General features: G+C 31.2%; 1 protein-coding gene across 19 annotated transcripts in view; it reads left to right on the plus strand.

The window, feature by feature from the left end:
- The window catches only part of LOC148303202 (CUGBP Elav-like family member 1-A), a 243,821-nt gene that overhangs the window by 178,278 nt on the left and 40,311 nt on the right, over positions 1-25,232 (plus strand). For 18 of the 19 annotated variants that reach the window (XM_088270303.1, XM_088270304.1, XM_088270305.1 and 15 more), the window contains one exon: positions 9,082-9,130. In XM_088270303.1, the coding sequence (XP_088126429.1) occupies positions 9,082-9,130 (49 nt within the window). Of the gene's footprint in view, positions 1-9,081; positions 9,131-16,247; positions 16,346-25,232 lie in introns of those variants that run through there. The other variant, XM_088270308.1, reaches the window with a different exon arrangement.

Genomic DNA, 25,232 nt, shown 5'->3' on the forward strand with positions numbered 1-25,232 from the left:
TAAAGCTAATGAAAAAACCATTTAAACTGATGCCAATAAAAAATAAAACCACCCAGTGGTTTAAGGCAAATGTAAATATTGTATTTATGTCCGAAGTAACCCGCAACGACAGTATTTCACATTTTCAGCCATCACACATACGAGTACATAAAATATGAACTCACTTAACAGAAGTTGTATATATTTATGACATCTATAGTTTGAATGTGTACCTATCTCTGTTCCTCAGAACATATGTCGTGAGGACCTGAATTAATGCTAAACAGTAAATCACGAGTGGAACATGTACTAATTTGTTTTCATCTCAGCACCTGACTGACGTCAAATTATGAAACAGTATAGTGTTACACATTATACATGTACGTACAAGTATTATTGGGAAAGCGTCACATTTGTTAGAAAATTAATTGCTTACATGGCACGTACCTAATGATAATACACACTCGTACTTAAGAATGAGGAGTAAGCATTAGAAATTGTCACTCGAGAGGAATGACTGATTTGACATACTCTATTGTAAAAAGATTTTTATGATTCTCTTTGCGTTTATAAACATTCGACATATCAATAATTTATTCTTTAATCCTATTTACAAATTTTTCACATAATTGTCACGTACCCAATAATAATACAAAGCCTTCAAACCCTTATACGCACCCGATGTTCCATTGGGCACTGCATCATATAAGCATAAACGCAAGTGTTATCTTGATCGCTAACACAAGAAGAAAAGTTGAGCCCTCCGCTTCAGGTACTAGTCCATAGTAATATTAAATAAATATTAGAGTGAAAAAATTACTTATATTTATTTAACCCCCCCCCCCCTGGGAATCGAATCCTGGACACCCAGTACTGTAATCAAGCATGCTGACCATTACAAAACGGAGGCGGACAAATAAACACGTGATTAAGAATAAAAAGCATGAGAAATTGATACTCGGAAGGAATGTCTGATTTTGCATACTCTTTAATAAAAAATATTTTTAAGACTTTCTTTGTGTTTGTAAAAATACGAAATATCAATAATTTATTTGTTTTGCTTATTTATAGAATTCTCTTATGGTAAAATTGAATTTTACTAACTAAACAACACAGCGCTTCATTACACATATGCGTTGTTTTGAAATGTTGCGACCAATACCGTTAAAAGAGTATAAAAGATTTCACTCTCGTCAGTTCCCTACTCCCAGCGGAATACTTGGAATGGCGAACGTAAAACTCTGTGGTGACAGTAAAGTACACGGACTAAACGATGTAAGTCAACCAGTGGTGAATCTTATGGTAGAGATGTCACAAACTGTCCATTTTTAATGTCATTGAAAAATAGATTGTTAAGTACTTTACATCACCAGTATTAATTTAAAAAAGAATGGCTTTTTTTGTAAGTATATTTGGCTTATGAAGAAACGTGCAGTTCCCTATTTTAATAAACAAATAAAAGTGTCTATCTTATGATTTATTTTATTTTTTATTTGGTTAGTAAAAAAACGGAATTGTACCCTATTTTTAACAATAGATTGGTTCAAAAAATGAGTTCCCTAACAAACAGATTCTCAAAATGTCCTCACATAAAAATGGAGGAAGAAAAAATATTACTCATATCTCAGCCCTCCCTACTGCCCCCTAGAAGACCTTTCTGGCGCTCACTGAGATGCGGTACCCTCATTAGGTGGTTTTAATTTTTCCAAGGTATTTCTGATGGAATAATCTAAAATATTAAAAACGCTCACATAATTGCTAGCGTTCAAAAGAGACTAACTTTAATTTTAATGGAATATAAATATGAAAATCAAAATCCTAACGTGAAGGGAAAGAATGAAGGTTTATTCATTAGAAACACGTAGATAGTTAATTTCGTGGCTAATAAATCCATCAACGTAATTGAACGCGTCAAACTTACTACTAAAATAGGTTCTAGACAAATTGATTGAGATGGCGTTTGTTTGAGGGACGTGTTATTCACGGGAATGTATTGAATTAATTAGGTGTTGGAAAATAGAATTTTATTTTTTACGGTTCTTAAAATATAATTGAATATTGACTTATTGAATCGTACGGTCTTTTGTTGACGATAACGATTTTTTTATTATAAATTAGATAAAAGTTAAGAGTCACCATCGGAAAAAAAAATATTTATTTTTTTAATAAATAAAAAAACCAATGCATCATTTTTAAATTTAAGACTTTTTACTGCATTATGTGAAAACAATAATACTGTACAAAAAATATTATCTGGGATATCAATTCAAAATATGAGTCGTTCATTAAGGTATATTTATTTGGATAAGGAGTTAACTTCATACGTGTTTATTTACATGAATTTAAAACTGATCAAGCCATCGAAAGGATTACAGTAAAAAGTTCAAGTCTTTTTTTTGTTATTCGCTCAATTGAACAGCAAAATGGAAACAGTCGTATGTCTAGACTTAATCCCATGTTAGCTATAAATACACACATAGTTTTCAAAGTGTAGGATGCCAATGTCAAAATGTCCAAATCGCAAAGTCCTGCCTATTCCACTGCCAGACGTTATGCTAAATCTTCGTTACTCCCGTTTAATTTGTGCTACAACACAATAAACTCTTATGGTTAAAATATTTTAAGTTAAATATTCTTCATTCAAAATTTTTACTTTTTAGAAAACCTCTTATTTAGGTAAAATTAAGTAATGAATGTGTAAAATATTAATCGTAAAATAAAACTATACTTAAGCATCTATTGTACAGTGAGAATTTGACATATAATTTACGAGTTTATTTATATTTCAATAAACGAATTAATATTTTTGTTTCCCCTACGATAATTTTGATAAATTTGATTTGGATATTGAAAATGGTTATCTCAGTTTATCACTTTCGTTTCCGACCATCGTCACCTTTTCCGTAACAATAAACCTGATTATCTTGTTTTCAATAGATGTCAATATCGTATTTCTATAGATATATTCAACAATCCAAACAGTTCCGTTTCAATGTCAGAAAAATGTGAAATTTGTATTTTGAAAGGGGTGCAAGGTTATAATTATTATACCCACCGTATAATTTACATATATATATATATTTATTATTTTACATTATTTTCAGCTTAGTTTTGCTAAAAATTTATTACGTAAGTAATTTCAGATGTTCAACTAGTGGTATTTACACGCCGATAGTTTTTTTTTAACACAATAAAATATAATTATACTCAGAAATATCAGTTCAAAATGTCATTAAATTTGAATTACGGTATTTTTTTAAGTGCACGAAAAGAAATTTTTGCATTTTCTCTGAAACGCATGCATTACCCGCGGTAGTTTGCAGCCACTATACTATGCATACATTAAGCTCTGTTACGTAAACAATCTTTGTTATAACAAAAGGCAATATAACCGTAAGGTGGACATGTTACATTGGCCTACTGAGGCGACAGCGTGTCACACTATTTCTGTTATTTCAGTGTAAAAATAGCGCGTGCTCGCTATTGTTCTTTGCGAAGCGGGCTATTTTGGCAACACTCGCCGCGATTAATGACTTCGGACAGCGCGCGTTTGTCCAAGCGAGTTAACTAGGTATTTGAGGGATGGCTTGAACGTCCTACGCATAGTTAAGTTACCTCGTGTCGGACCTCGCTTACATATTAATTGTCGCAGAAAACAAATTAGCTCATTTTCATAATTACATTCTGCTACCTAGACGATTTTTAATACGTCACTTCTCTCTCATTTCCATGTTTAACGAAAATTACACAAATTAACTTTAATTTAAAATAAATTTTCGGTACATTCTATTCCTACTTCTGACACAATTTACGAATTTAATTGAAAGTGAAATAACAGTTTCTCCTGTCAATTTTTAAATAATTAAATGATTATTTCGTTTACCTAATGATAATTTTACGATATCATTACCGTACAAATACAAATTACTACTTATCATGCCAATTTACCATATACTCGTATGTCATTTTAGAACTTTTATTTGGGATAAATAAAATATTTATTCAATTTTTATTTCCGTCTCGAGAAAAATAATTTTACTTCTTGGAGTTGTATTTATGAATTTCTAAGAATTCGTGAATATCTTACCTTCTATTAGAATCCTAAAATGTGACAAATGGTCCTAACATGTAATTATGTCAAAAGGATTAGATATAAAAGAACGCTAAGAACTCGAAATGCGTGTTATACGAAGAAAATATTATATTTACCTCATTTATGAAAATATTAAATACTTTTCCCTTAATATAAAGCTAAATGAGGTCTGTTTGAAAGAGTAGTATTTTTATCTTGGACAGAAAACGTAAATTCTTTAGAGGAAATTCTTATTTATACTTCCTATTGGCTAATCATTTCAGCCACCCGCATTCGAGCATCTTAAAAATCACTTAATATTTGTCGATTTGTGTGCTTTCCGTCCGTCGCAGATCGTGTTTCGCTGTTCCAATATTATTAGTCGCACTTCGCGCCCCTTTCGACAGTGACGAGTCACTCCGGAAACACAATGGCCGCCGATTGGCTGGAAAAGTCGCCGTATTCACGGGACCTGCACAACAAAGTTCCTGAAAAGGCATGCCGCTTGCATGGCGACGTTCCGAAGTGACGGGTGCTGTTTTACACGGGTTCGGACGCGATGGGTGGATTTTCGGCTTTTACCGGCCTGCGTAGGCGAGAGTAAAGAGTTGCCGCCGTTCCGTTGCAATAATGACGCATCTTTAAAAAAACTCTCATGAAAAAACACTCGTATTTAAAAAGTTGTCGTAACGTTTTCTCCCAAACAGATGTTCCATCTATTACGACACCTATTATTCCCAAAAAATAGTTAAACATTGAATTATATCGATTATTAGCAATTCTTCACATTTTGTCCGTTCTGTTGTAAAAAGTCAGAACATTGAAATCCATATGTGAAGTGCAATGTTTGTTTTAAAAAAAATCTTACACTATTTAATCAAATGTATTTTTACGCGGGATTTGAAACACAAATTGATTTTAATGCTTTCATCCCAAGGTTTTTCTCTTTCTTGTATATATTCTGTGATAACAACAGCAGGAACTAGTCGATTTTTACTGATATTGTCAATAGGTCTAGGTGTTCGTGATGTATTTTTCACATTTACCTTCCCCATCCTTATTATCCTATCTTCAAACAAGCCTCTTAAAGTGCTTTGCGGGTTATTCTTTCAAAAAAATCAAGGAAATAATTGTAGATTTTTTGGAATTTCTTTGCTCTTAATTTACTCTTAAAAAATGAAAACAGCTATTTAAAAAAAAACTCCCGGTAATTTTATTTTTTGACGGATATAAGAAAACCATCCGTTTTACAAGAGGATCTGCTATATTTATGACATTTTAGGCGTCTGATTATTTCCTTTTGTTACTTCTCTAAATAAAATTAATATACGAGTTTGTATTGCATTACTGCAACAATTGAGCGATGCACGGTGCTGTGTCGAGAATCCGCCGCCGCTGCCGCTGAGTGATGCGCCGGACGGAAATACCCGTCGGAGGACAATAGATACCAGCTATGCAATGGCGCACGTCCATCAATCGATCGACATGTGTCTAAAACAATGCCCGACCAAAAAAAACGGACTTTGTTTGCGAAAGATTTCACGTGCGAAAATGTTTGGAAACTCTGAACCAACACGTGAAAAAATACCAAACATTTTTCATAATTCCCCGTTTTCACGAAGAATCTCTTCTATTTATTTTAACAAATTTTAAAGTGAACCAAAACAACTTTTTTTGTTCTGAAAATGCTTAATCTTCTTCTTCTTTTTCAAACCCTTATCCGCACCCCAAGGTGCATAGGGCACTGCATTATATAAACACAGTGTTATCTTGATCGTTAACACGAAGGAAAGGTGATCTGCCCTCCGCTTCAGGTGCCAGTCCAGGGTAATATTGAATAAATATTACAGTGAAAAAATAACTTATATTTATTTTACCCCCCCTGGGAATCGAACCCGGGACCTCCATAACGGTAGACGAGCTTGCTGACCATTACATTACGGAGGCGGATAGTATGTTTGATAGGGCAACTGTAGCTTTCAGTTCGATTGCCATCTATTTCATATTTATTTTTTCTATCTCTACATTATCGTAACTCTACATTGTATTTCTCTTAACTTCTCCTACACTGGTTTTCACACAAAATCTCTTTTTACTAAACACTTCATTTTATAAAAATACTTATCTGAAAATAATGTAACGTAAGTCAGAAATTGAAGCTGGCTACTTTAATAATTCTTATTTACAACATATTTTACCCTTTTACCCATATTAAAAAAAATATGTATTTTTTCGGTTGTTTTAAATAAAACAAAAATACGTTTTTTTAACATAATTTTGTTTTTAATTTTTTGAAAATCTCTATTTTTGTGTAATAAAATCTCCTGTAAGAGTCCTGTTATTATGCTTAGTAACCTTTTGCAATTTTTTTTAAACCATAAAAAATTTAAAATAAAAAAACATTAATTCCACAGAATAAGCACTTTGGATACCTACTTTTAAATTAAATTTGTCACCCTATTTACATTATTATTTACATTATTTATTTACATTATTACTCTGTATCTTAACTCAAAGCTATGTAGTATTAATTAAATAAGCTGTCTTTCACTTGCCATGTATCCGAAGGAACAATGCATAATTCACGAATTTCCACAACATCTTCAACATTATTGTACTGCATAGTTGGGGCTGAGAGATTTATGCTTTGAATCCTCTTAACCTGATTTCCTATCTCGGTATTTTGGTCCTTTTTGTTGAAAATAATTAATTAAGAATACTTCATAAAAACTCGAACTACAGGAATTTGGTACTCTAAGAAATCTATACTGCAAAGATAACATATTGCAAATAATCATCATATAAATTGAAATCGTGTATTGTTTGCGTTTTTACATTTTCATTAAAAATATATAAAAAATTCAGATTAAAGAAAAAATATATATTTATTAACCAATGTTCTTCTTGTGTATGATGATTATAAAACTTCTATCGGGAAATTTGTTTACTTTACCATATATCTAGGATATAAATTTACTTTTTATTTTACTTTAATTAGAAATTAATCTTTTTTGTTAATATTCATCTTTTAGTACTTATTTGATAAATCGGAGAAATGCAATAATGTTTAATTTATTCTCTTATTCTTAAAACTATAACTTCTTGCTTCACATTACACACTGTCCATTCCGTTAGTTTGTATTTGCATATATTAAAATAACATGTATTTTCATGAATATTCAGTGCACATGTGAATATTTTCTTCCAACAGGGGTGCATTATTTCTGGCATGTCTAATATTGCAAATTCCAAACAGTTTTTTCCCTTTAAAACAATTGTAGTAGCAAGAGCGGTACATTTTTGTAGTGTGAAAATTATGATTTTAAGTAGTAATTGAAGTAAATTATAATGAATATAGAAATTTTACACTAGTAAACATTTAAATATAAATATAAAACACTTGGCGAATACCACTTTTGAGTTTATTAATGCAAATACAACTAGTTTGAAGAACTACTCATCCTCTTTTTGTACAAACAAACTTAGTGTAAATACAAATTAGTACAATTGTTTTATTTTTATATTTAAATTATCATGTTATTCGATATGCTCGTTAACATAAGTTAATAGACGATAATGATAAAAAAAATGTTTGATTGGCGAGTATTTTATTGCTTCCCTGTTTTATTTATTACTCAATGGACGATCTTAGTGTTATTTTTGAGAAATAAATAAAATTCCTTGCGTTCAAAATTTATCGTAATTTTGTTCCACTTTTTTTGATGAATCGACCCGACCTTAAATATTAAGTATATTTATTGATTTTCGTTCGAAATTTCAATGGAATTTAATTAACACCTTAATATAATAATAACTCTTTATTCCAGCTTGACTAAGTGGTGGGTGCAATACTTAGTCAGCCATATATGTTTTACAACATTTTTTTTATACAATGAAATTAACAAATAAGAAAGTGAAAGAAAAAATTAAAAATAATAATAATAATAATAATAAATAATAATAATTAATAATAATGAATCCGATAATATCAATTTAATATGAAATAGTCCAGTTGCAATATTTCTTACGTTAACACAATTTTATTTTTTACAGTAGATGATATATTGGTATGTAATGTAATTTTAATTCAATTATAGATGTTAAATATTCGAAATATGCTTAGAATGAATATATTGAACCCAATAAGACTTGGCATAATTACATATTTTGGACAAGTTTGAAGGCAGAATAATCACCGGATATGCATGGTGAGATGAATGAACGTAGAAAAGCTTAGGAATTTGTTTATAAACAAAACAGTGGAGCATTTTATCACCTCTGCTAACCTCTGTAGAACAACGACACGATGGTTAGTTAGAAAAAATAATAAAAAATAATAATTAATGAATGATTTTTTTATGTTTTTTGTGGTTAACAAATATTTGAGTTGGTTTACAAATAATCAGTACACTCCTGTCTGCTGCCCGTGTAACAAATAATATGCATAATGACAATAATTTTACACGCTACATAATGTGATCTTAGAATGATAACTCGTCCACGAGACCGTCTTGCGACAAAAGAATGCCATTAGGAAAATCACCGTAAGCTGACAACTCATTATTCACATTTACCAGGAATTGCATGTACGAGTAGCTACAACCGAAAAATAAAAACATTCGATCCCGTTTCACGCTTTCTTCCAAATTAAAACACTTACCGCCTTTTTCTGCCAGATAGAATTGAACTAAAAAATTGGAACATCCCAGATATGAAAGAGTACATAATTTTTTCCTTTTATGGGAGAATTTCGCCTCCATAGCGGCGATGCTATCAATATTTACAGATCTTTAAAATATATATTTTTTAATATTCGCATTTTGTTACTACATAATATAATAAAATACTAATAACTTAAGTTTGTACTGTCAGTTCCACCAAGAAACGTCCGCACAAAACTTAAGGTATTATCGTCGTGTATACCTAGATTTGACATAACAGTTTTATGTTTTTTTTTAATCTCTTATCCATTTAGAAAAATAGAAAAAAAGTATTTTTCTGTCGAATTAACATTGAATTTGTATTTTCAGATGCATCATCCAATTCAAATGAAACCTGCGGATAGCGAAAACAGAAATGGTAAGTTTATTTGTTATTTAATTAACGTTGTTTGTCGATGTGTGTTATTATTTGCCTTCGTGTTAAAATATTGTGTTAAAACACAAGACATTAAAACATTGACTTGAAATTGAATGTGACTGAAGAAATAAGTTCGGAAACAAATTAAGGTAATTTTATTTGAATAATGTTTTTTCTAATATTTACTCTTAATTTTATTTAATTAAGTATGTGTGTGTGTATTCGTTAATTTATTTAATAAATATGTATATGTGCGTGTATTATATCTGGTTTAAGGGGATATTCGCAAACACATAATTCATTCCATCAGAGAGGTAACATGTCTGTTCACGACCGATTTATTTAAAGAATGTAAAAGTATTGGATATTTTTTTTATTTTTTGGTATAAATAAAAAATATATTTTTACACATTTTTTAACTCCTGACCTTTTAATTAGTCTTTTATTTCCAAAACCGTAAAATTATTTTTAAAAAAACTTGTCTTTTCAATACGAAAACGGTGTTTTAAGAAAAAAATCATTTACGTTAAATGTTACCTGGATTTATAGAAAATTAAGGTACAACAAATACTGGGCCTTAATTGAATATTTCAAAATTGTCTATTTATATTATGTTATCCTTATCGACCTGCGCCCTAGTTTAATAACTTACAAGGCAATAAAATAGCATAATTCGTATAAAACAAGAAGAAAGTTTCATGCAGTTTGTTTAAAACATTCAAAGTTTATTTATCACTCACTTAAGAAATTTAAAATTGCAATTGTTCGATTCCCAAAACGTGTCTTTATGAGGTGTCCTTAACTTGTATGCTCAAGTCTTTAAAAGCGCTTCTTAAAGGCGAACTACAAACGTATACGTCCGTCATGCTTTCAACGCGAACCAATTCAAAAAGTTCTATGGGTTGACGAGAAGCATGCGGAAACATGTCATTCTTGCCAAAAAATTATATTAGTCGATTAGTGAGGACTATTTTCCGTTGATTCGGAAACCTGTGCTACTTTCATTGTCACTCAAATGAGGTGACAGAAAAAAAACATCAATTTAAATATTTGAAAAAATAATCCAAATTCAGATTATTAATTATTTATTCTTCACACAATACATTTAAAATATGAGACTCGTTAGATTAGTCTGGTATAAAAAAAACAACGAAACATTGCCACTGTTTGTTAGTCTTTACTGTCGTCAAACGTCATTTTATATATATATTTTTTAATTAACCCTCATCCGCACCCTATGGTGCATAGGGCTTCTGCATCATATAAACGCAATGTTATCTCGATCGTTAACATATTAAGGAAAGGTGATCAGCCCTCCGCTTCAAGTACCAGTCCAGAGTAATAAGAAATAAATATTAAAGACAAAAAATCACTTTTATTTATTTGACCTCCCCCTGGGAATCGAACCCGGGACCTCCAGTACGGTAGCCAAGCGTGATGACCTTTACATCAATGAGGCAGACTTTAAAAAATAAACCAGGATAAATTTTCGTTTGCGACACGGTGTTTTGATTGTAGAAGCATTTATAAAGAGCATGGCAGCAGTTACCTATATTGGTATGCATCAAATTATTAACTTGTGTCTTTTAAAAATATGAATACCTACATGTCAAAACATAATACAGTTTTTCATTTTAGTAAATAGCATACAATATTAAAAAGTTATTTTAAAATATAATAAACTATTTTAAATAGTTATATAACAATTGAATTGTAATTTATGATACCTCAATTCTTATTACCTCTCTGAATTGCATTTCGTAATACATTTTTTACTTACTATTAGCCTACGTAGGTTCCTTCATGAAATGCATTTGACCTTGATGAATCACTTTTAATGATGAACCGGTTCTAAATCATGCTCTTTATGAATTTAATACGTTAAGTGATGTTAATTACTCATAAAGCAAGCAATATATTTTTATTATATTATCTGTGATATCACTAAGTGATAACTGTAGTACGTACCTACATATGTTTGAAATGTGAAACACATTAAATATCTTTAAAAATCAAAAATAAATATGAAATATTTAACCTAATGATAAAAACGATTTGAAAAACAAGCTTTATTGGATTCAGATGACTCATATAAAAAAATGCAAAGTTGGCAAAATGTATTGTTTGATTATCATTTTTTTCAAATTCAGAGATTAAATTTTACTATATTAAAACAAAATTTTATAAACCTAAAAAGGTAATTCTATTCCCTGTCCTTTACTTTTCTTCTTTTCCTATCACTTTCATCTCCTTTTCTCTTTATCCCATCCTTATCTCATGTCTCTTCTTATATGTATGTAGACTTTTCTTATGCATAGTTGTGAAGAACTATAATTGGTACTCATGATTTTTTGTTTGTATTCTGATTTATCATATATTGTAACTGTTGTTCTTCCTTCCAATAAAATAAAATAAAATAAAATAAAATTTAGGGGGAATCACAGTGTGATTTAACCTTGTTATGCCTCCGAACAATTTTCTGTCTCCATAATGTTACCTGAAATCATAAAAATATCTGTATAATGAAATCATATCACTTAATTTAATATATTTTTCATAATCAATATGCCATTGCTCACTCGAATTTAAATCATTTCCCAAGAACTGAAGATATTTATAAAATATATTATTATGCACTTTGACAATGCACGATTTTATCTGATAAATCTTAACACAGCTAGCGACATTTATGTGTAGAACTATAGAATCGTATTTGTAGAAAAAAAATATGAAATGTACTCAACTCATATCAGACCCCATATGATTATTTTAACTCTTTTGAATTGCATATTATTTCTGCTTGAAAAACTTGGTGACATTCTAATGCAACGGAACTAATCAAAGGTGATATTTATCAGGGTTGTCACTCTGTTAGATTGTTAGAGAAAATACACTTTGTATTATACATGTATACACTTATTATGTTTCTAAATTTATAGACTTTGTCAAACTTAATAAACCTTTGAAGTAGTTTATTAAAATCATACAATTTGTGCCGAAAATTAGAACTTATCCAGAAAAATCCAGAAAAGAAAATACTGAGATATTCGTTAAAAACTGCAAGCAACTTTGTTTAATTCTATTTTGAATTTTGTAAAAATACTTTATTTTATTTTGAACAGAGTTGATTATGTTAAAATTTAGCTTATTATAGTGTCCGCCTGCATAGTGTAGCAGTTAGCACGCTAGGCTACCATGCTGGAGGTCCCAGGTGAGGGTCAAAATAAGTATTACTTATTTTTCAGTCTTATATTTATTTAATGTCACCCTGGACTAGGCTGATCACCTTTTCTTCGTGTATTTGACGATCAATATAACACTGTTTCCACACGATGCAGTGCCTTATGCACCATTGAATGCGGATAAGGGTTAGAATAGGAATATAATTATTATTATGTTAGATTTATTAATTGTTTTAAGAATTTTATGCTATTGTGTGTTATCGACTAGTCATTGAAGAGGCTATCAGTGAGATGTGAAACTGAATATTATGATTTGTCATACATATTATGTCAAAAATAAAAACCAAAAGTTTCTGAATTTTGCGTTGGTACGTGATATTGAATATTTCGTAATCAAATTTAGTTTGCACTCCGTCGCTGCGACAATGCTGCGAGATGTTTTTAAACTAGTTAGTTTTTAAAAAAGCTTTTGTACATTTTATTTTCCGAGTTCATTTGTGCAATCGGTGTCAACCCTGCATTCGGAATGACGTTCAATAAGCGCAAACCTTGCGCCACGTTTGTATTGCCAATTACCACACACGTTGGGTTCATACTATGACCTGGCTGAACAGTGTTATGTCGTATAGACTCATTTTTTGCTTATCGAAGATTGAACTTCAATCGAATGAATTTTAAGAATTTGTTTCCTCTCTGGCATGGATGATGATACAGCCGTTGAGAAACTAAATGGTGTATTTGAATTTAGTTTTTCACACAATGCATTAATATATTTGAAGTTTAAATTAATTTATTTTATCAAGCCTACACTCGTTTATGAGTGATTTTAGAATTTAAAGTGTTTTTTTTTGTGATTGTAGATTTTAATTTAAATTTTAACGTGGTTTCAAATATATTAAAGTGGTTTTAATTTTTACTTCATTACATGGAAGATATTTAAAATAAATAAAATATTTTTAATATTTATTTATTAGAAAATATATGTCAAAGGGAAAAACACCAAAGCTTAAATTACAAATGAATTTTAAAAATCTAATAAATACTTATAAAATAATAAAGGTAGTTATTTTTACAAATATTAATCATAGGCTGACCATAATTTCACAGTCTTTAGTTTTTATGCCCATTATCATTTTTCAAATCTCTTTTTTATTATTGGGATATTTTGATATCTGAGATGAGATAAGCATTATCGATCAAATTAAGAAAGGTGTGATGAGATTGGTTGAACATGTGGAACGAATGAGTGAGGAAATTACAGTAAAACAAATTTATGAAGCGAATGTATTTGAAAAAAGGAGCACACGAAGACCGAAAAAACCTTGGCACGATCAGGTATGTCATACTCAATACTTAAAAGTGGCCAGGGGTTGAAGTAATCAACGGGTATGTATGAGGAGTAAAAAATATATATATTTATTCAATATTACCGTGGACTGGTACCTGAAGTGGAAGGCTGATCACCTTTCCTTCATGTGTTAACGATCAAGATAACACTGCGTTTATATGATGCAGTGCCCTATGCACCATTGGGGTGCGGGTAAGGGTTTGATTTTTGTTTGAGGAGATGCTTGAATGTGGAAGAGGCAAAGAATGTTTGAAAATACAGAGTGGTGTGGCGTTCTATTCTCTCAGCCTACCCCTGCGGGGAAGCGGCGTGGTGTTTAGTTAGTTAGTTTTATTTTGATATCTCCCGTATATGCCTGATATGACCATTTGAATACAGTTATGATTTCTATGTATTTCTGTAAATGTGTATGAGTACAAACTCGGGTACAAAGTGCAGGACAGAGTACGTCGTATACAGGTTGCTTCTACTTGCGTGTTGATGTTTGTCATCAATGCCACTATGCTAGTTATTGCTGGCACATTAACCGTCAACCTTTTATCGTACCAAGTCGTTAGCCCATAGCTACTCTTTTATGTGAAAAATTATATAAAACGCTTTTATTATTCCCATAAAATATGGTGCAAATAAAAATTAGAATCAACTCCCTATAATAAAGGAGAAATTTCCGTTTTACGAAGAAAGGCTTTATTTAATATTAATTTATTCGCATATCTCAAAATCATAGTTTTTAATGATTGTTCGCTTATGCGTATTGTAGTTTAGTTCCACAAGAATGCGTATGAATGTATGAAAAAAATCACTTTTGTTCAATTTTTAAAATTGAGATTTGATTAGATTTTATGTGTGATTTTTTAAATTATTTAAAGTGAATCCTCAAATCCCTGTCAAATGTATTTAAAATCGAAAACATACAGTAATTTACATTTATGTTAGATGTACATATATGTTATTTCACTTACCAGAGCGTCAAACCATTTTCAAAATGAATCAAACGTGTTCACTCATATACATATGTATATTCTTAATGCAATCATATGTGATTGTTAGACGTATAAACAATATTATGAATTCTTTTATCTCATTTTCCCGCAAATTAAATGTGGCATTATATGGTAAGTATCTTAAATGGTATTATCTTTTCTAACATAAAGTTTTTTTGTTATTATTATTTGAACCACATGAATGTACATATGTTACATATATCGAAATACAATAACACGTCAGCATCCCGGGTAGAAATAGTCATATATACGTATGTTTGTGTACATAGGAGATCATCCTAAACAAACATCTGTATAATAAATGCAGCAAGGTATACTACCTTTTAAGTTAAACGCATGTTTGGAAGTAATATTTTTTTTTAATTATTAAAGTTTTGCATTCTGAAATATGTAATATTTGTTCAAATGGTTTATATAACATGGAACACGATGGTTTGTTTTACAAACCATTTTATTTCTAACTATCAGAGTACTTACGTTTAGTATTGTCAATAAGAAATATTTTGCAAATATTTATGTGTTCTTACTGTACCCGATAACACTTCCTGGTAATGAGAAAATTTTCAGAAGTTAAAATGTTGCAGTACCATCTTGTTTGATCAGTCTGCGATAACGTCCTCTATGCATCGAACGTGAGAACATTGAACCTTTATAAAATAATAATACGATGTATGAATTTTGGATTTGATGATTCACCGGTAAGTTATTGTTGGCAACCCGTTTACCTTGGCGACATAGTGGTGATGGATGGCTGGGATATATGATAAACATATTTAAAAACGGTTAGAGAAACATTTCTTTATTTTGAGTACATTTTTGCATATGAGTAGGAATAAACGTAAATAGTATACTTCGGCTCTGCGTGAAATTCTGTTGACGGCACTGTAGCTCGTCGGGGTAATTCTTTAACGAGTAATAGCAGAAAGTCATTTTGTGTGTTGGGATTCTTTGAAACACCGCTCTTGGTGAGGTTACAATGTTTTCGAATGCATTTCCAGTTTTATTGGTTTTTAGCTTTCATTTTCTATGCTAAATTTGATTTATTTTAACGGGCTTATAACATTGTAATAAAATAATTTATTACAATTGTGTAAGTGTGTACTTTCGATGACTATATAGTGTTGTGCCACCAAATTTTAAATGTTTATATGGTTATCACATATTTTGTTCCATATCGGGATCGTTTCCACTTTATTGATTCTACGTGTAATTTGAGTCACGTGTGTAATTGTTAATTGATGATTGATTAGTTTTCAGTAATTTTCTCCGTACGCGCGTGTGGTGGAAGGGTTGAATACGAGCGTGGCGGTATCATTGTATTTTAATCGGTTTACGGCGCTCGTGTGTGTGAGTGCAATTAGTATGAAGCTCGCTTCCAATCTCTAATTGCATCCAGCTATCCGCGCTCAGTCGCAATGACCAACGTATCGCATACCAGGATCGTATGTCACCGAGGAGGAACAGTGTGCCCATACTCCATTAGACGACGGCCACATAAGGTGGATAACCATAAACACCCGAAAAGAAACAATGGGCATAATGGCCGGTGTTTAGTGCTTAGCGTTTAGTATGTCGCGCACCGTGCTCGGAGTTGTGCGCGTCTCCGGTACCTCACCTTTAGTCGCTAGTGGCGCTGATATTCGTCTTCCTCCGATACTATCGCTCATTAATCGCCGTGAATGTAAGGCCCAGTGTGCACGTCCAGCGCGCTTCAACAATTCGATTAAAAATTTTATGCATCGGCAATCGGTATCCAAGAAGATAAACCAATTTCTTCGAATTTCATTCGGCCGGTCGACATCGTGAAAATTATTCCGAAAAAGGTGAATTAGTAAAGATTATAATTTTTAATGGGGCGTTACTAATTTGCGTAAAATAACATTTGAATAATTTCTTATATTGTGATTAACTGCCGTAAATTACTGAAGTAAATTTATGCGATTCGTGAAGACAGGTAATCTCTTCGATGTTATGGTGTTCGAATAGTAGTTAAAGGCGGGCTTTATTAATTCAGAAATTATTACAGTTACGGAAAATGTGTGATGTTTTGTACCCGTATAAATATATCGTAGTATTCATACTTATTTGTTTTGCGTTATTTTAAATTATAATAAATTGATGAAAACTTTTAAAAGCTCTCTCTTCGATGGTACGGATTGCGTTTGAGCACTCGAGTACCTGGAGTGTAATTTACGGGCGTTCGTATTGGATTTTAGGGACTCTAGTTTGTCGTGACCGGAATAACGTAAGACTGTTCACACAAATGATGTGACTGCCGGGTTAATCCGTCCGACACTGCGGCCAGGTATCCGAAGACGGAATAAATTATACCTGCGACTTCGCAACAGCGCGATGGATTAAGTCAGTTCCATAAAAAACAGTCGCTTATGCGTGCCGTATGGGACGTGGAAAGATTGTCAATAGAGTGACGCGACCCGAGACCCGCCGCGATATACAGGGTGACATAAAGCGTATCGACTTTCGCGCAGGGCTGCGGAGTCGGGGAAAAAAACGCAACTTCGACTCCGACTCCGATTTCTATATTTACCAACAACACGACACCGACTCTACGACTCCGACTGAAAAAAATTCAATTTTATCAGGTTATTTCCGATATACATACGATATACATTTTAAGTTTATAAATAAGTAGAGATGGGATTTAAATTTGAAAATGTAAGTTGAGAAGCAAGGCAATCTCAATTAATTTTGTTGATTGTGTATATAATTTAATATTGTTATATTTATTCCACATTGTTTGCTCAAAAACAAGTACCTAAATTTGGAAAGCTTTCAAAAAGAAAGTTATTTCACACGTTTAGATATGGATAAGGGGAAAAAAAATAAAATTACTTATGATTTGTTTCTATGATTTATTTGTGAAATACGAGTATTAACCGTGTTGACGTGTATTTTCGTTGTTATAGTATAAAATATTTTGTATGCTGGAAATGGATATAATAATTACATATAATTCGTCATAATAAATATTAAATGTTTCACCTGTATATTGAGCACTAACATATCGCACCTTCCTTTTTTCCATTTGAGCTGTCCGAACAATCGGAATAATTTGCTTCGTTGAAAAAAGCAAAAACGAATTTATAAAAAGCACGTGCAATCGAATCGCTCACGATACGGTTTTAGAGTCGCATCTTGTGGACATTGTACTATCGTGGTTGTTTTATTTTAAAGATATCTCAGCTAAGTGAAATGCCCACATGTATTTATTTATATACTTATTTACATGTGTAAAATGTTTGTTCAGCAGATAATGCTTTAAACAGTAGTGTTATTGTTTGTAAAATGTTTCAGTACCTACCTACTATCGTCGGAAGTTTGTTTAACAAGGGTTTCCTAGCACCTCGCGTTATCTTCGTTAAATATAATATAATCCAAAACATAATTGATATTGGCTGTACTGTTTTACGTGCCTCAGGAAATTTATGTAATATTCATATTGTCTTAATTATCTTATAATTATCTTTCACTTTTCTGCTTTTATTTATTTCTTGTCAAATTTACCTCACACTAAATATATATATATATATATATATATATATATATATATATATATATATATATATATATATATATATATATATATATATATATATATATATATATATATATATATATATATATATATATATGTGTGCAATATATACGTATACTATATCGTTTTCTAATCGGAACATACAAGTAATGAAGCAATTATTCCAACGATGTGTCGTATTTGTCCTATTATTCGACCCATGGAAAATATTGCAAATGTAATATTGCAATCACCATTAACTCTTGGAAATATTACACTGAGAAATGCTATGGGATTCGCGATATTAAAATTATACGCAACTTTGTAAGCATTCCGAACGCAAAAGATAAAGCACTCTTGAATTATTCTTCAAAGTCCCATACACCATTAGATTTACGTGTGCTCAGAAAAAAAACTAAATATTTAAATATTTAAATTCACTCTGCTATGTGGGGCCATATAAATTCGGTTTTCAAGGAAATTGTGATCTTTTGAAATAACACTTTTTAGAGATTGGTTGGTAGGACTTAAACGTGCTTCTCTTATTTTTCCTATCTGACCTCATAATAAATCCAGCTCTACGGCTTCCAGAATACGAAAGTAAACCAAAACAACCGAAGGATCTTGAAAAGCCAAAAGTCGAGCTTATCATATCTTATCCATCCCCTCAAAGGTTATTTCCCGAAAACGGATTTCATCTTATGTAAATGACATTTACTTTTCGATAAAGTACCTTTCGTTTTAATTTATATTCAAATAAAACATACATATTCACTTATTAATTAATATACCACGAGATTATAATAAAACATAACAAAAGAAAGCATCGCTGATTTAAAACATGTATTTATGCTTCGATATACGAGTTTGCATGTTACGAAAAATGTTCAAATTTTCCCCGTAATAAATGTTTTTAGTTTCGACCTTATTGATAACGTACACTTTTATCTCCGATAATTATCTCTGTTATAGAATATTGTCCAATGTATTATCTTCTTGATTCCTTTTGATTTTTATGAATGAGTTATTATGAAAAATAGTTCGGATCATTCTCTCGTGTTCATTATTCTCGATAATAGAATCATTATTATACTAAAAAAAGTGAATTATCCGCATCCGAAATTGGACTCGATAGAATAGGGTCTGTACTATACAGTAGCTAATTAATATCAATTTATGCCACAAATTTGACAAACAATCTTTTCTGTTTGAAACCATATTATGATGAAATAATTGGCCGATAGTTTTCCACGACCATAGTAGTAAAATATTAACAGTATTAATATTTTTTATTAAATCGAACACTGGATTATTCACCCTACACATGAGAAGTCAATTTTAAAGGTGTCTCAACTTAATATGAAACATGTCTCATTCTTTGTTTTTTTTTTTTATGAATAAAGATGGAAGTCTGAGCATTTCTGGTGTTACAATCTGCCATGGCTGGCTTAAGCGATCACTTTATATACGTTGACCATTCTGCCCATTATTGAACATCCATATTGCATTATATTTGAAATCTGTATATATGCAACGGTCTTAGATCCTTCCAATACCGGTAAGGTTTTCGATACATTCGTGAAGTAGGCCGATCGTTACGCCATCAGTTGAGGGATATGTAAAGTATTAGCTTATCCGTTTGAACGTTCAGCGTTCAATATGGATGTTCAATAATGAGCAGAATGGTGAACGTTACAAAAGTGTATAAAGTGATTGTTTATGCCAGCCAAATGCCAGGTCGTAAGTCTGGAGATGCTCAAACATTCATCTTCTTTCATAAAAAAAAATGAAGAATGATACATGTTTCATATGAAGTTAAAACACCTTTAAAAGAGTAAAATATTATCTAAATAATATGGTATTAAATAGCGGCTAAACTTTTACATACGCATTTCAGTATTACGTGTGTTACTAATTTATTACATTTTCAGGTATAAATTTACACGTACATTGCATTAACAACACAATAAAATCGTGAACGGCGAGTTTTCTCAACTACTCTAGGTAATTAGCGTGTTGCGCTCCGTGATGATTCTATTAACCAAATTGGCCTGTCAATATCGCCCTCTCTTCTGATAATGGCACATCATTTGCTCAATAACTGTTCAAATGACTGCTATAACCTATAACCTATAAACATTATACGTCCGATTAATTCCGTTTGAACTATCCATTATTTGGAAACACAAGCATTATCCAACCCCGTGAAATGTGTTCCGTTTAGCATACTTGGTATACCATATTTATCAGGTCGGGAAAAATTACGGCCCGCGGACTCGTGCGACCTGCCACACATTTATTTGAGACTCGTCACATATTTGTCAATCCATTTTTAAACTATGAAATCACAAAATCTTACATCTGGGTTAAAAAAAACATGAAAAAATGTCTACACAGAGTTACATTACAAAATATCTTTAAAAAAACATAACAATTTTAAACTAGCATATCCCAGCTTCAATGCAAATGAAGAAGTTTAAATCGCAATATATCGCAATTTTAGTACCTATTTCATTTGAAATTTTCTAAGTTTGCGGAAAACAAAAATTTTGAAAAAAAATGCAACGACGTTGATTGAATCTTCAACGCCGATTTTGAAACATAATTTATTAAATAGTTTAAAACTAGATTTAGTCTAGTGAGATTTAAATAATAACACAATCATATTGTATTTAATATTTATATTAATTTTATATTTGCAAAAAAACAAGACTACTAAAAAACGAAACATCAAAAAAAGTATTGCTGGTTCTAGGTAGGTACCTACATAAGTTTTTATATCTACATAATTAGATTACTTTCTTCGATTCGATAATAATTCGAAACCGCTATCATCAGTTTTGTAGTACAAATCGAAAATTATAACATCTCTGATTTCCTTCAATGTTAAATTAAATTGACAAAACTCAAGTGATTTATTTTACCTTTGGTAGCTTTTTTCCAATTTTATAATTGAATCACTCTGCATTTTTTTTATAAAATACTCCCGTAAATTAGTACGTATGATGTAATATTGACCATTCAATTTACGTACAAACTCTTAACATTATTTTTGTCTATTTGACCTCCATACTATTTGCCTCGAATGACCCAATACTAATTCCAAAACTGTTTTAGTGGCTTCCAGACTGACGATAAATCGTAAAGATCTCCAACCAAATCGGCCGATCGAGCTAAAAATCGCCCGTATGGTTGATAATAAGGTGTATGCATTTCACACGGGTGATATCTACCTCTGTTGGGCGATTTGGCCAGAGATCGTTCGTCTTGAGGCCGCTCGTCTGAATTTCCATCCTAACTTAAAATGTGTAATTTTCCTTCGACACACACATATGTCGTAGTCATACAGGAGAAAGTGACCAAGTGCATTTTGTACAAAAACGTGGTTATTGACTATTTGATACCTTACAAGCTTTATATCGCCCTGAAAAAAATCCCGAAGCGACTTTAAACATGGAAGTACAATATACTGACTTGTTAAAAATGACTATCTGCATTGATTTTTATCTTCTTTCCAAGCAAAGGTGACTTGAATGACCCTTCTGAACATTTTACGTTTTGGTAGTTGGTCACTTTCCCCTGTACGACTACGACATATTTTTACTCATATTCCTTTAAAATTTCTAGTTATTTTTTAGTACTGTTTATAAACAAAACATATTAATGAGTTGAAAAATCGTAAAATGCAAATCCTAAAAATATTTCGGTTAAATTAACACACTTTTTTGACAATATTTCTTCCTTTTGAAATAACACAACAAAAGACTAGTAAAAAATTCCTTCAGAAGCATTCACTGTATATTTTAAGTTGAACTTTGAACTTACATAATAGCTGTTACTATGATTGCATAATATTTGAATACATATTAACCTTGCTAGTCGTTGTACTTTTATGATAAAACGGGGCATTGCTTCCAAATTCATTTATTTGAATTAATTTACAATATTATCACTCCCATTAACACGACTCGACTATTTTTAAAGGCACAATGTCTATTCGGACCTGGTTACCAAATAAAAATTCCTACTTATTGGGATGTATTTTTTGTATTTCATATATCGCCCACTCCTTTCAACAACGTCATATATCAAAAATCGACAATTTTCAGTTGTGCATGTTTTCGGAATGCCCATAAATGTACTATATCCCAGCAAAAGCGGCGTATTTTTAACTCAATGTTTATCCGCTACGGGGCAGAAAGTGTTGTTTTTGCATTTTGAAGAAAATGTATTATTTAATTATTTTTTTTAAATATACTAAATATTTTTCAAATGGAGAAAAAACCTTCAGGTTTTACCTAAAAAGATCGGTTGTACAGTAGAAAATTCAATAAAGGGCTTGCTATTTATTTTTAATATATTTTATTATATGTTTATACTTTAAAAACGATCTCCTGAAAAATCAAGTTTTTTGATATATGAAGTTGTTGAAAGGAGTGAGCGATATATCAGGCAAAGGTTGTTAGTGGCAAACCCGAGTGCTCCGGCCTGGGAGTTGGTTGTCATTCGCCATCGAAGCGACTGACAAGATAATAATAATAATATCGGATAACTTATACAGCACCATTTCCGTAACATACAGGTGTTACCTCAAGGGCGCTTTTATGAAACGGAGAAGAAATCCAAATTAAGATGAGATGTGAATGCACTCTAATGAGTCAAATATGCAAGCAAAAGTCAAAACACATCGTAACTGAAAACACGAATTTATAACTGATAAATAGAAACTTAGGAGGAACCTCAAAATAATCATTTTAATTTTAGAAGAGGCGTTATTTATTTATATGTATTTTGCTAAAACGAGATCTATGAAAAATTCTGTAAAATTACATTTCACCAGAATTATTTTCTTGAATATCATATCGTTTTACTAAATTGCTAAAATTTGGCTGATGCAATTAACTTATCAAAGCTTGAAATAAATAATATATCAAAAACGTATAAATGAATAATGGGGAATTTTTTCATATTAAATCATCAATTTAACTCATATTTTCAGTGACAATATTACCCTTAATATAGCATCAAACGGTATTCCATGTTATATGTATGTAAATAAATCATTTATGGTAGGTACTTACTATTTTTAAAAAAACGCCAAACTTTTCAAATTTCTAAACCATACCCACGTTTGCCCGCCTCCATAGTATATAGCGATAGGCTACCACGCTGGATATTCCTAAGAGGGTCAAAATAAATATTAGGGATTTTTCAGAAAGGCTGATCACCTTTCCTTCGTGTATTTAAAGGTCAAGATAACACTACTTCTATACGGTGCAGTACCCTATGCACCGTTGTGTGCGGATAAGTATAAGAAATAAGAAGAAGAATACCTACGAAATTGCTAATATGACTCAAATTGAATATTATATTCTCTCACATTATGACTTTTCGAATGTTTATATTTTTAATCCCCCTTATGAATACTCCTAAATGTCTAAGACTCCGGCTTCCTTTGACAGGCGAAGTTCATTTGAAAGCTTTTTGATAACGCATATCTTCAAACGCTTATTACGACAAAATGAATTACAATCAAATTATATCGCATTCATCATACGTACATGATAAATTCGAAAGTCTTCGGTAACAGATATTTTAGAATGAAAAAAATATCAATGAAGCCCTTATTTTACCATTATTTATTTATTCGGAATTTACTTGTGACTCGTTCGACTTTAAATATACGTATTAGGGTATATGTACCTAGGCATTCACAAGAAAATTTGATACATCAATTTATCGATACTTTTAAATAAGTTGACACTTAAACCATAAAATTATTTTCATGCATTATGTAACATCTCATTCGAGAGTTTCTAAAATGAAGAAAAGTACAATTTAAAGAAAAATAATTTACATTTTAAGCACTTACTTTGTGATTTTCCATTTTATAATTAAAATGTTACTTTGTTTTAAAATCACTACAAATATATTAATAGTGATTTTAAAACCAAGTTACATTTTAATTATTAAAGAATAATATTTATATTAATTTGTAATCAAAATAACATTTTTCTCGACAAAAATTCATTAATCTCGACACGATCTTGCATTAGAAACAGATTAAAAAAATTATCCCCATTTTCAAATTATATTTTTAACGTCGTTTTATGGGTGGATAATCAAATTTGCCAAAGACGTCCAAATGTAAGGTATCTTTATTTCTAATATTATATTCATGTTACTAAAATGTTTTATAAATATAACATTTTGTTACTTCATTCATTCGTAAACGTAAAACGCATTAAGGCAATAATACGTGTATATATGTATTACATGTATGTACATCGTGTATGATAAAACATAATGTATGGCAAAACGTTGTACGATATGAATGGAGATATAAGGAAAGAATGCAAGGCGGAGATAAGCATTATCGATAAAATTAAGAAATGTGTGATGAGATGTTTGGGCATGTGAATCGAATGAGTGAAGAAAGCATTGTTAAACAAATTTATGAGGCGAATGTGGTTGGTAATAGAAGCAAAGTAAAACACCGCACAGAGGTAGGCAAAGAGAATAGAACGCCATACCAATCTGTCTTTTCGCACAATCTTCGCCTCTTCCACATTATTCATACATCTTCTTATACATAGGAGCCGATTATTCCAACTTCTGAGCTGACTGACGACTTTCAAGTACTTGAAATACTTGATCATGCCAAGTTTTCCTCTGTCTTCCTCTGCTTCTATTACCAACCACATTCGCCTCATAAATTTGTTGAACTATCTTTTTTTATAAAATTCTTCTCTGACATTATTTTCAAAACTGAGTATACGGCTGCTCTGGGCCCTTGTAAGGTGCCATACCTCACAGCCGTGTAAGAGAATAGGTGTAATGCTGGGTTTATGTATACGAGTTTATGCGGAATTTGGTCTTTGCCGACTATAAATTCGATCTCCAGACAGCCTTTAAAATTGTAACACTAACCTTCATATCTTTCTTCACATATTTTCAAGCATTTGAACTATTGTGGTGATTTTAGAAAATGCAATAAGTATGTAAGGGCACATATACTTTTTATTTATGTTGT

The sequence above is a fragment of the Brachycentrus maculatus genome, unplaced genomic scaffold, assembly GCF_059751285.1.
Source record: "Brachycentrus maculatus isolate JH-2025_06_01 unplaced genomic scaffold, ASM5975128v1 h1tg000378l, whole genome shotgun sequence".
In the NCBI taxonomy this organism is placed as follows: domain Eukaryota; kingdom Metazoa; phylum Arthropoda; class Insecta; order Trichoptera; family Brachycentridae; genus Brachycentrus; species Brachycentrus maculatus.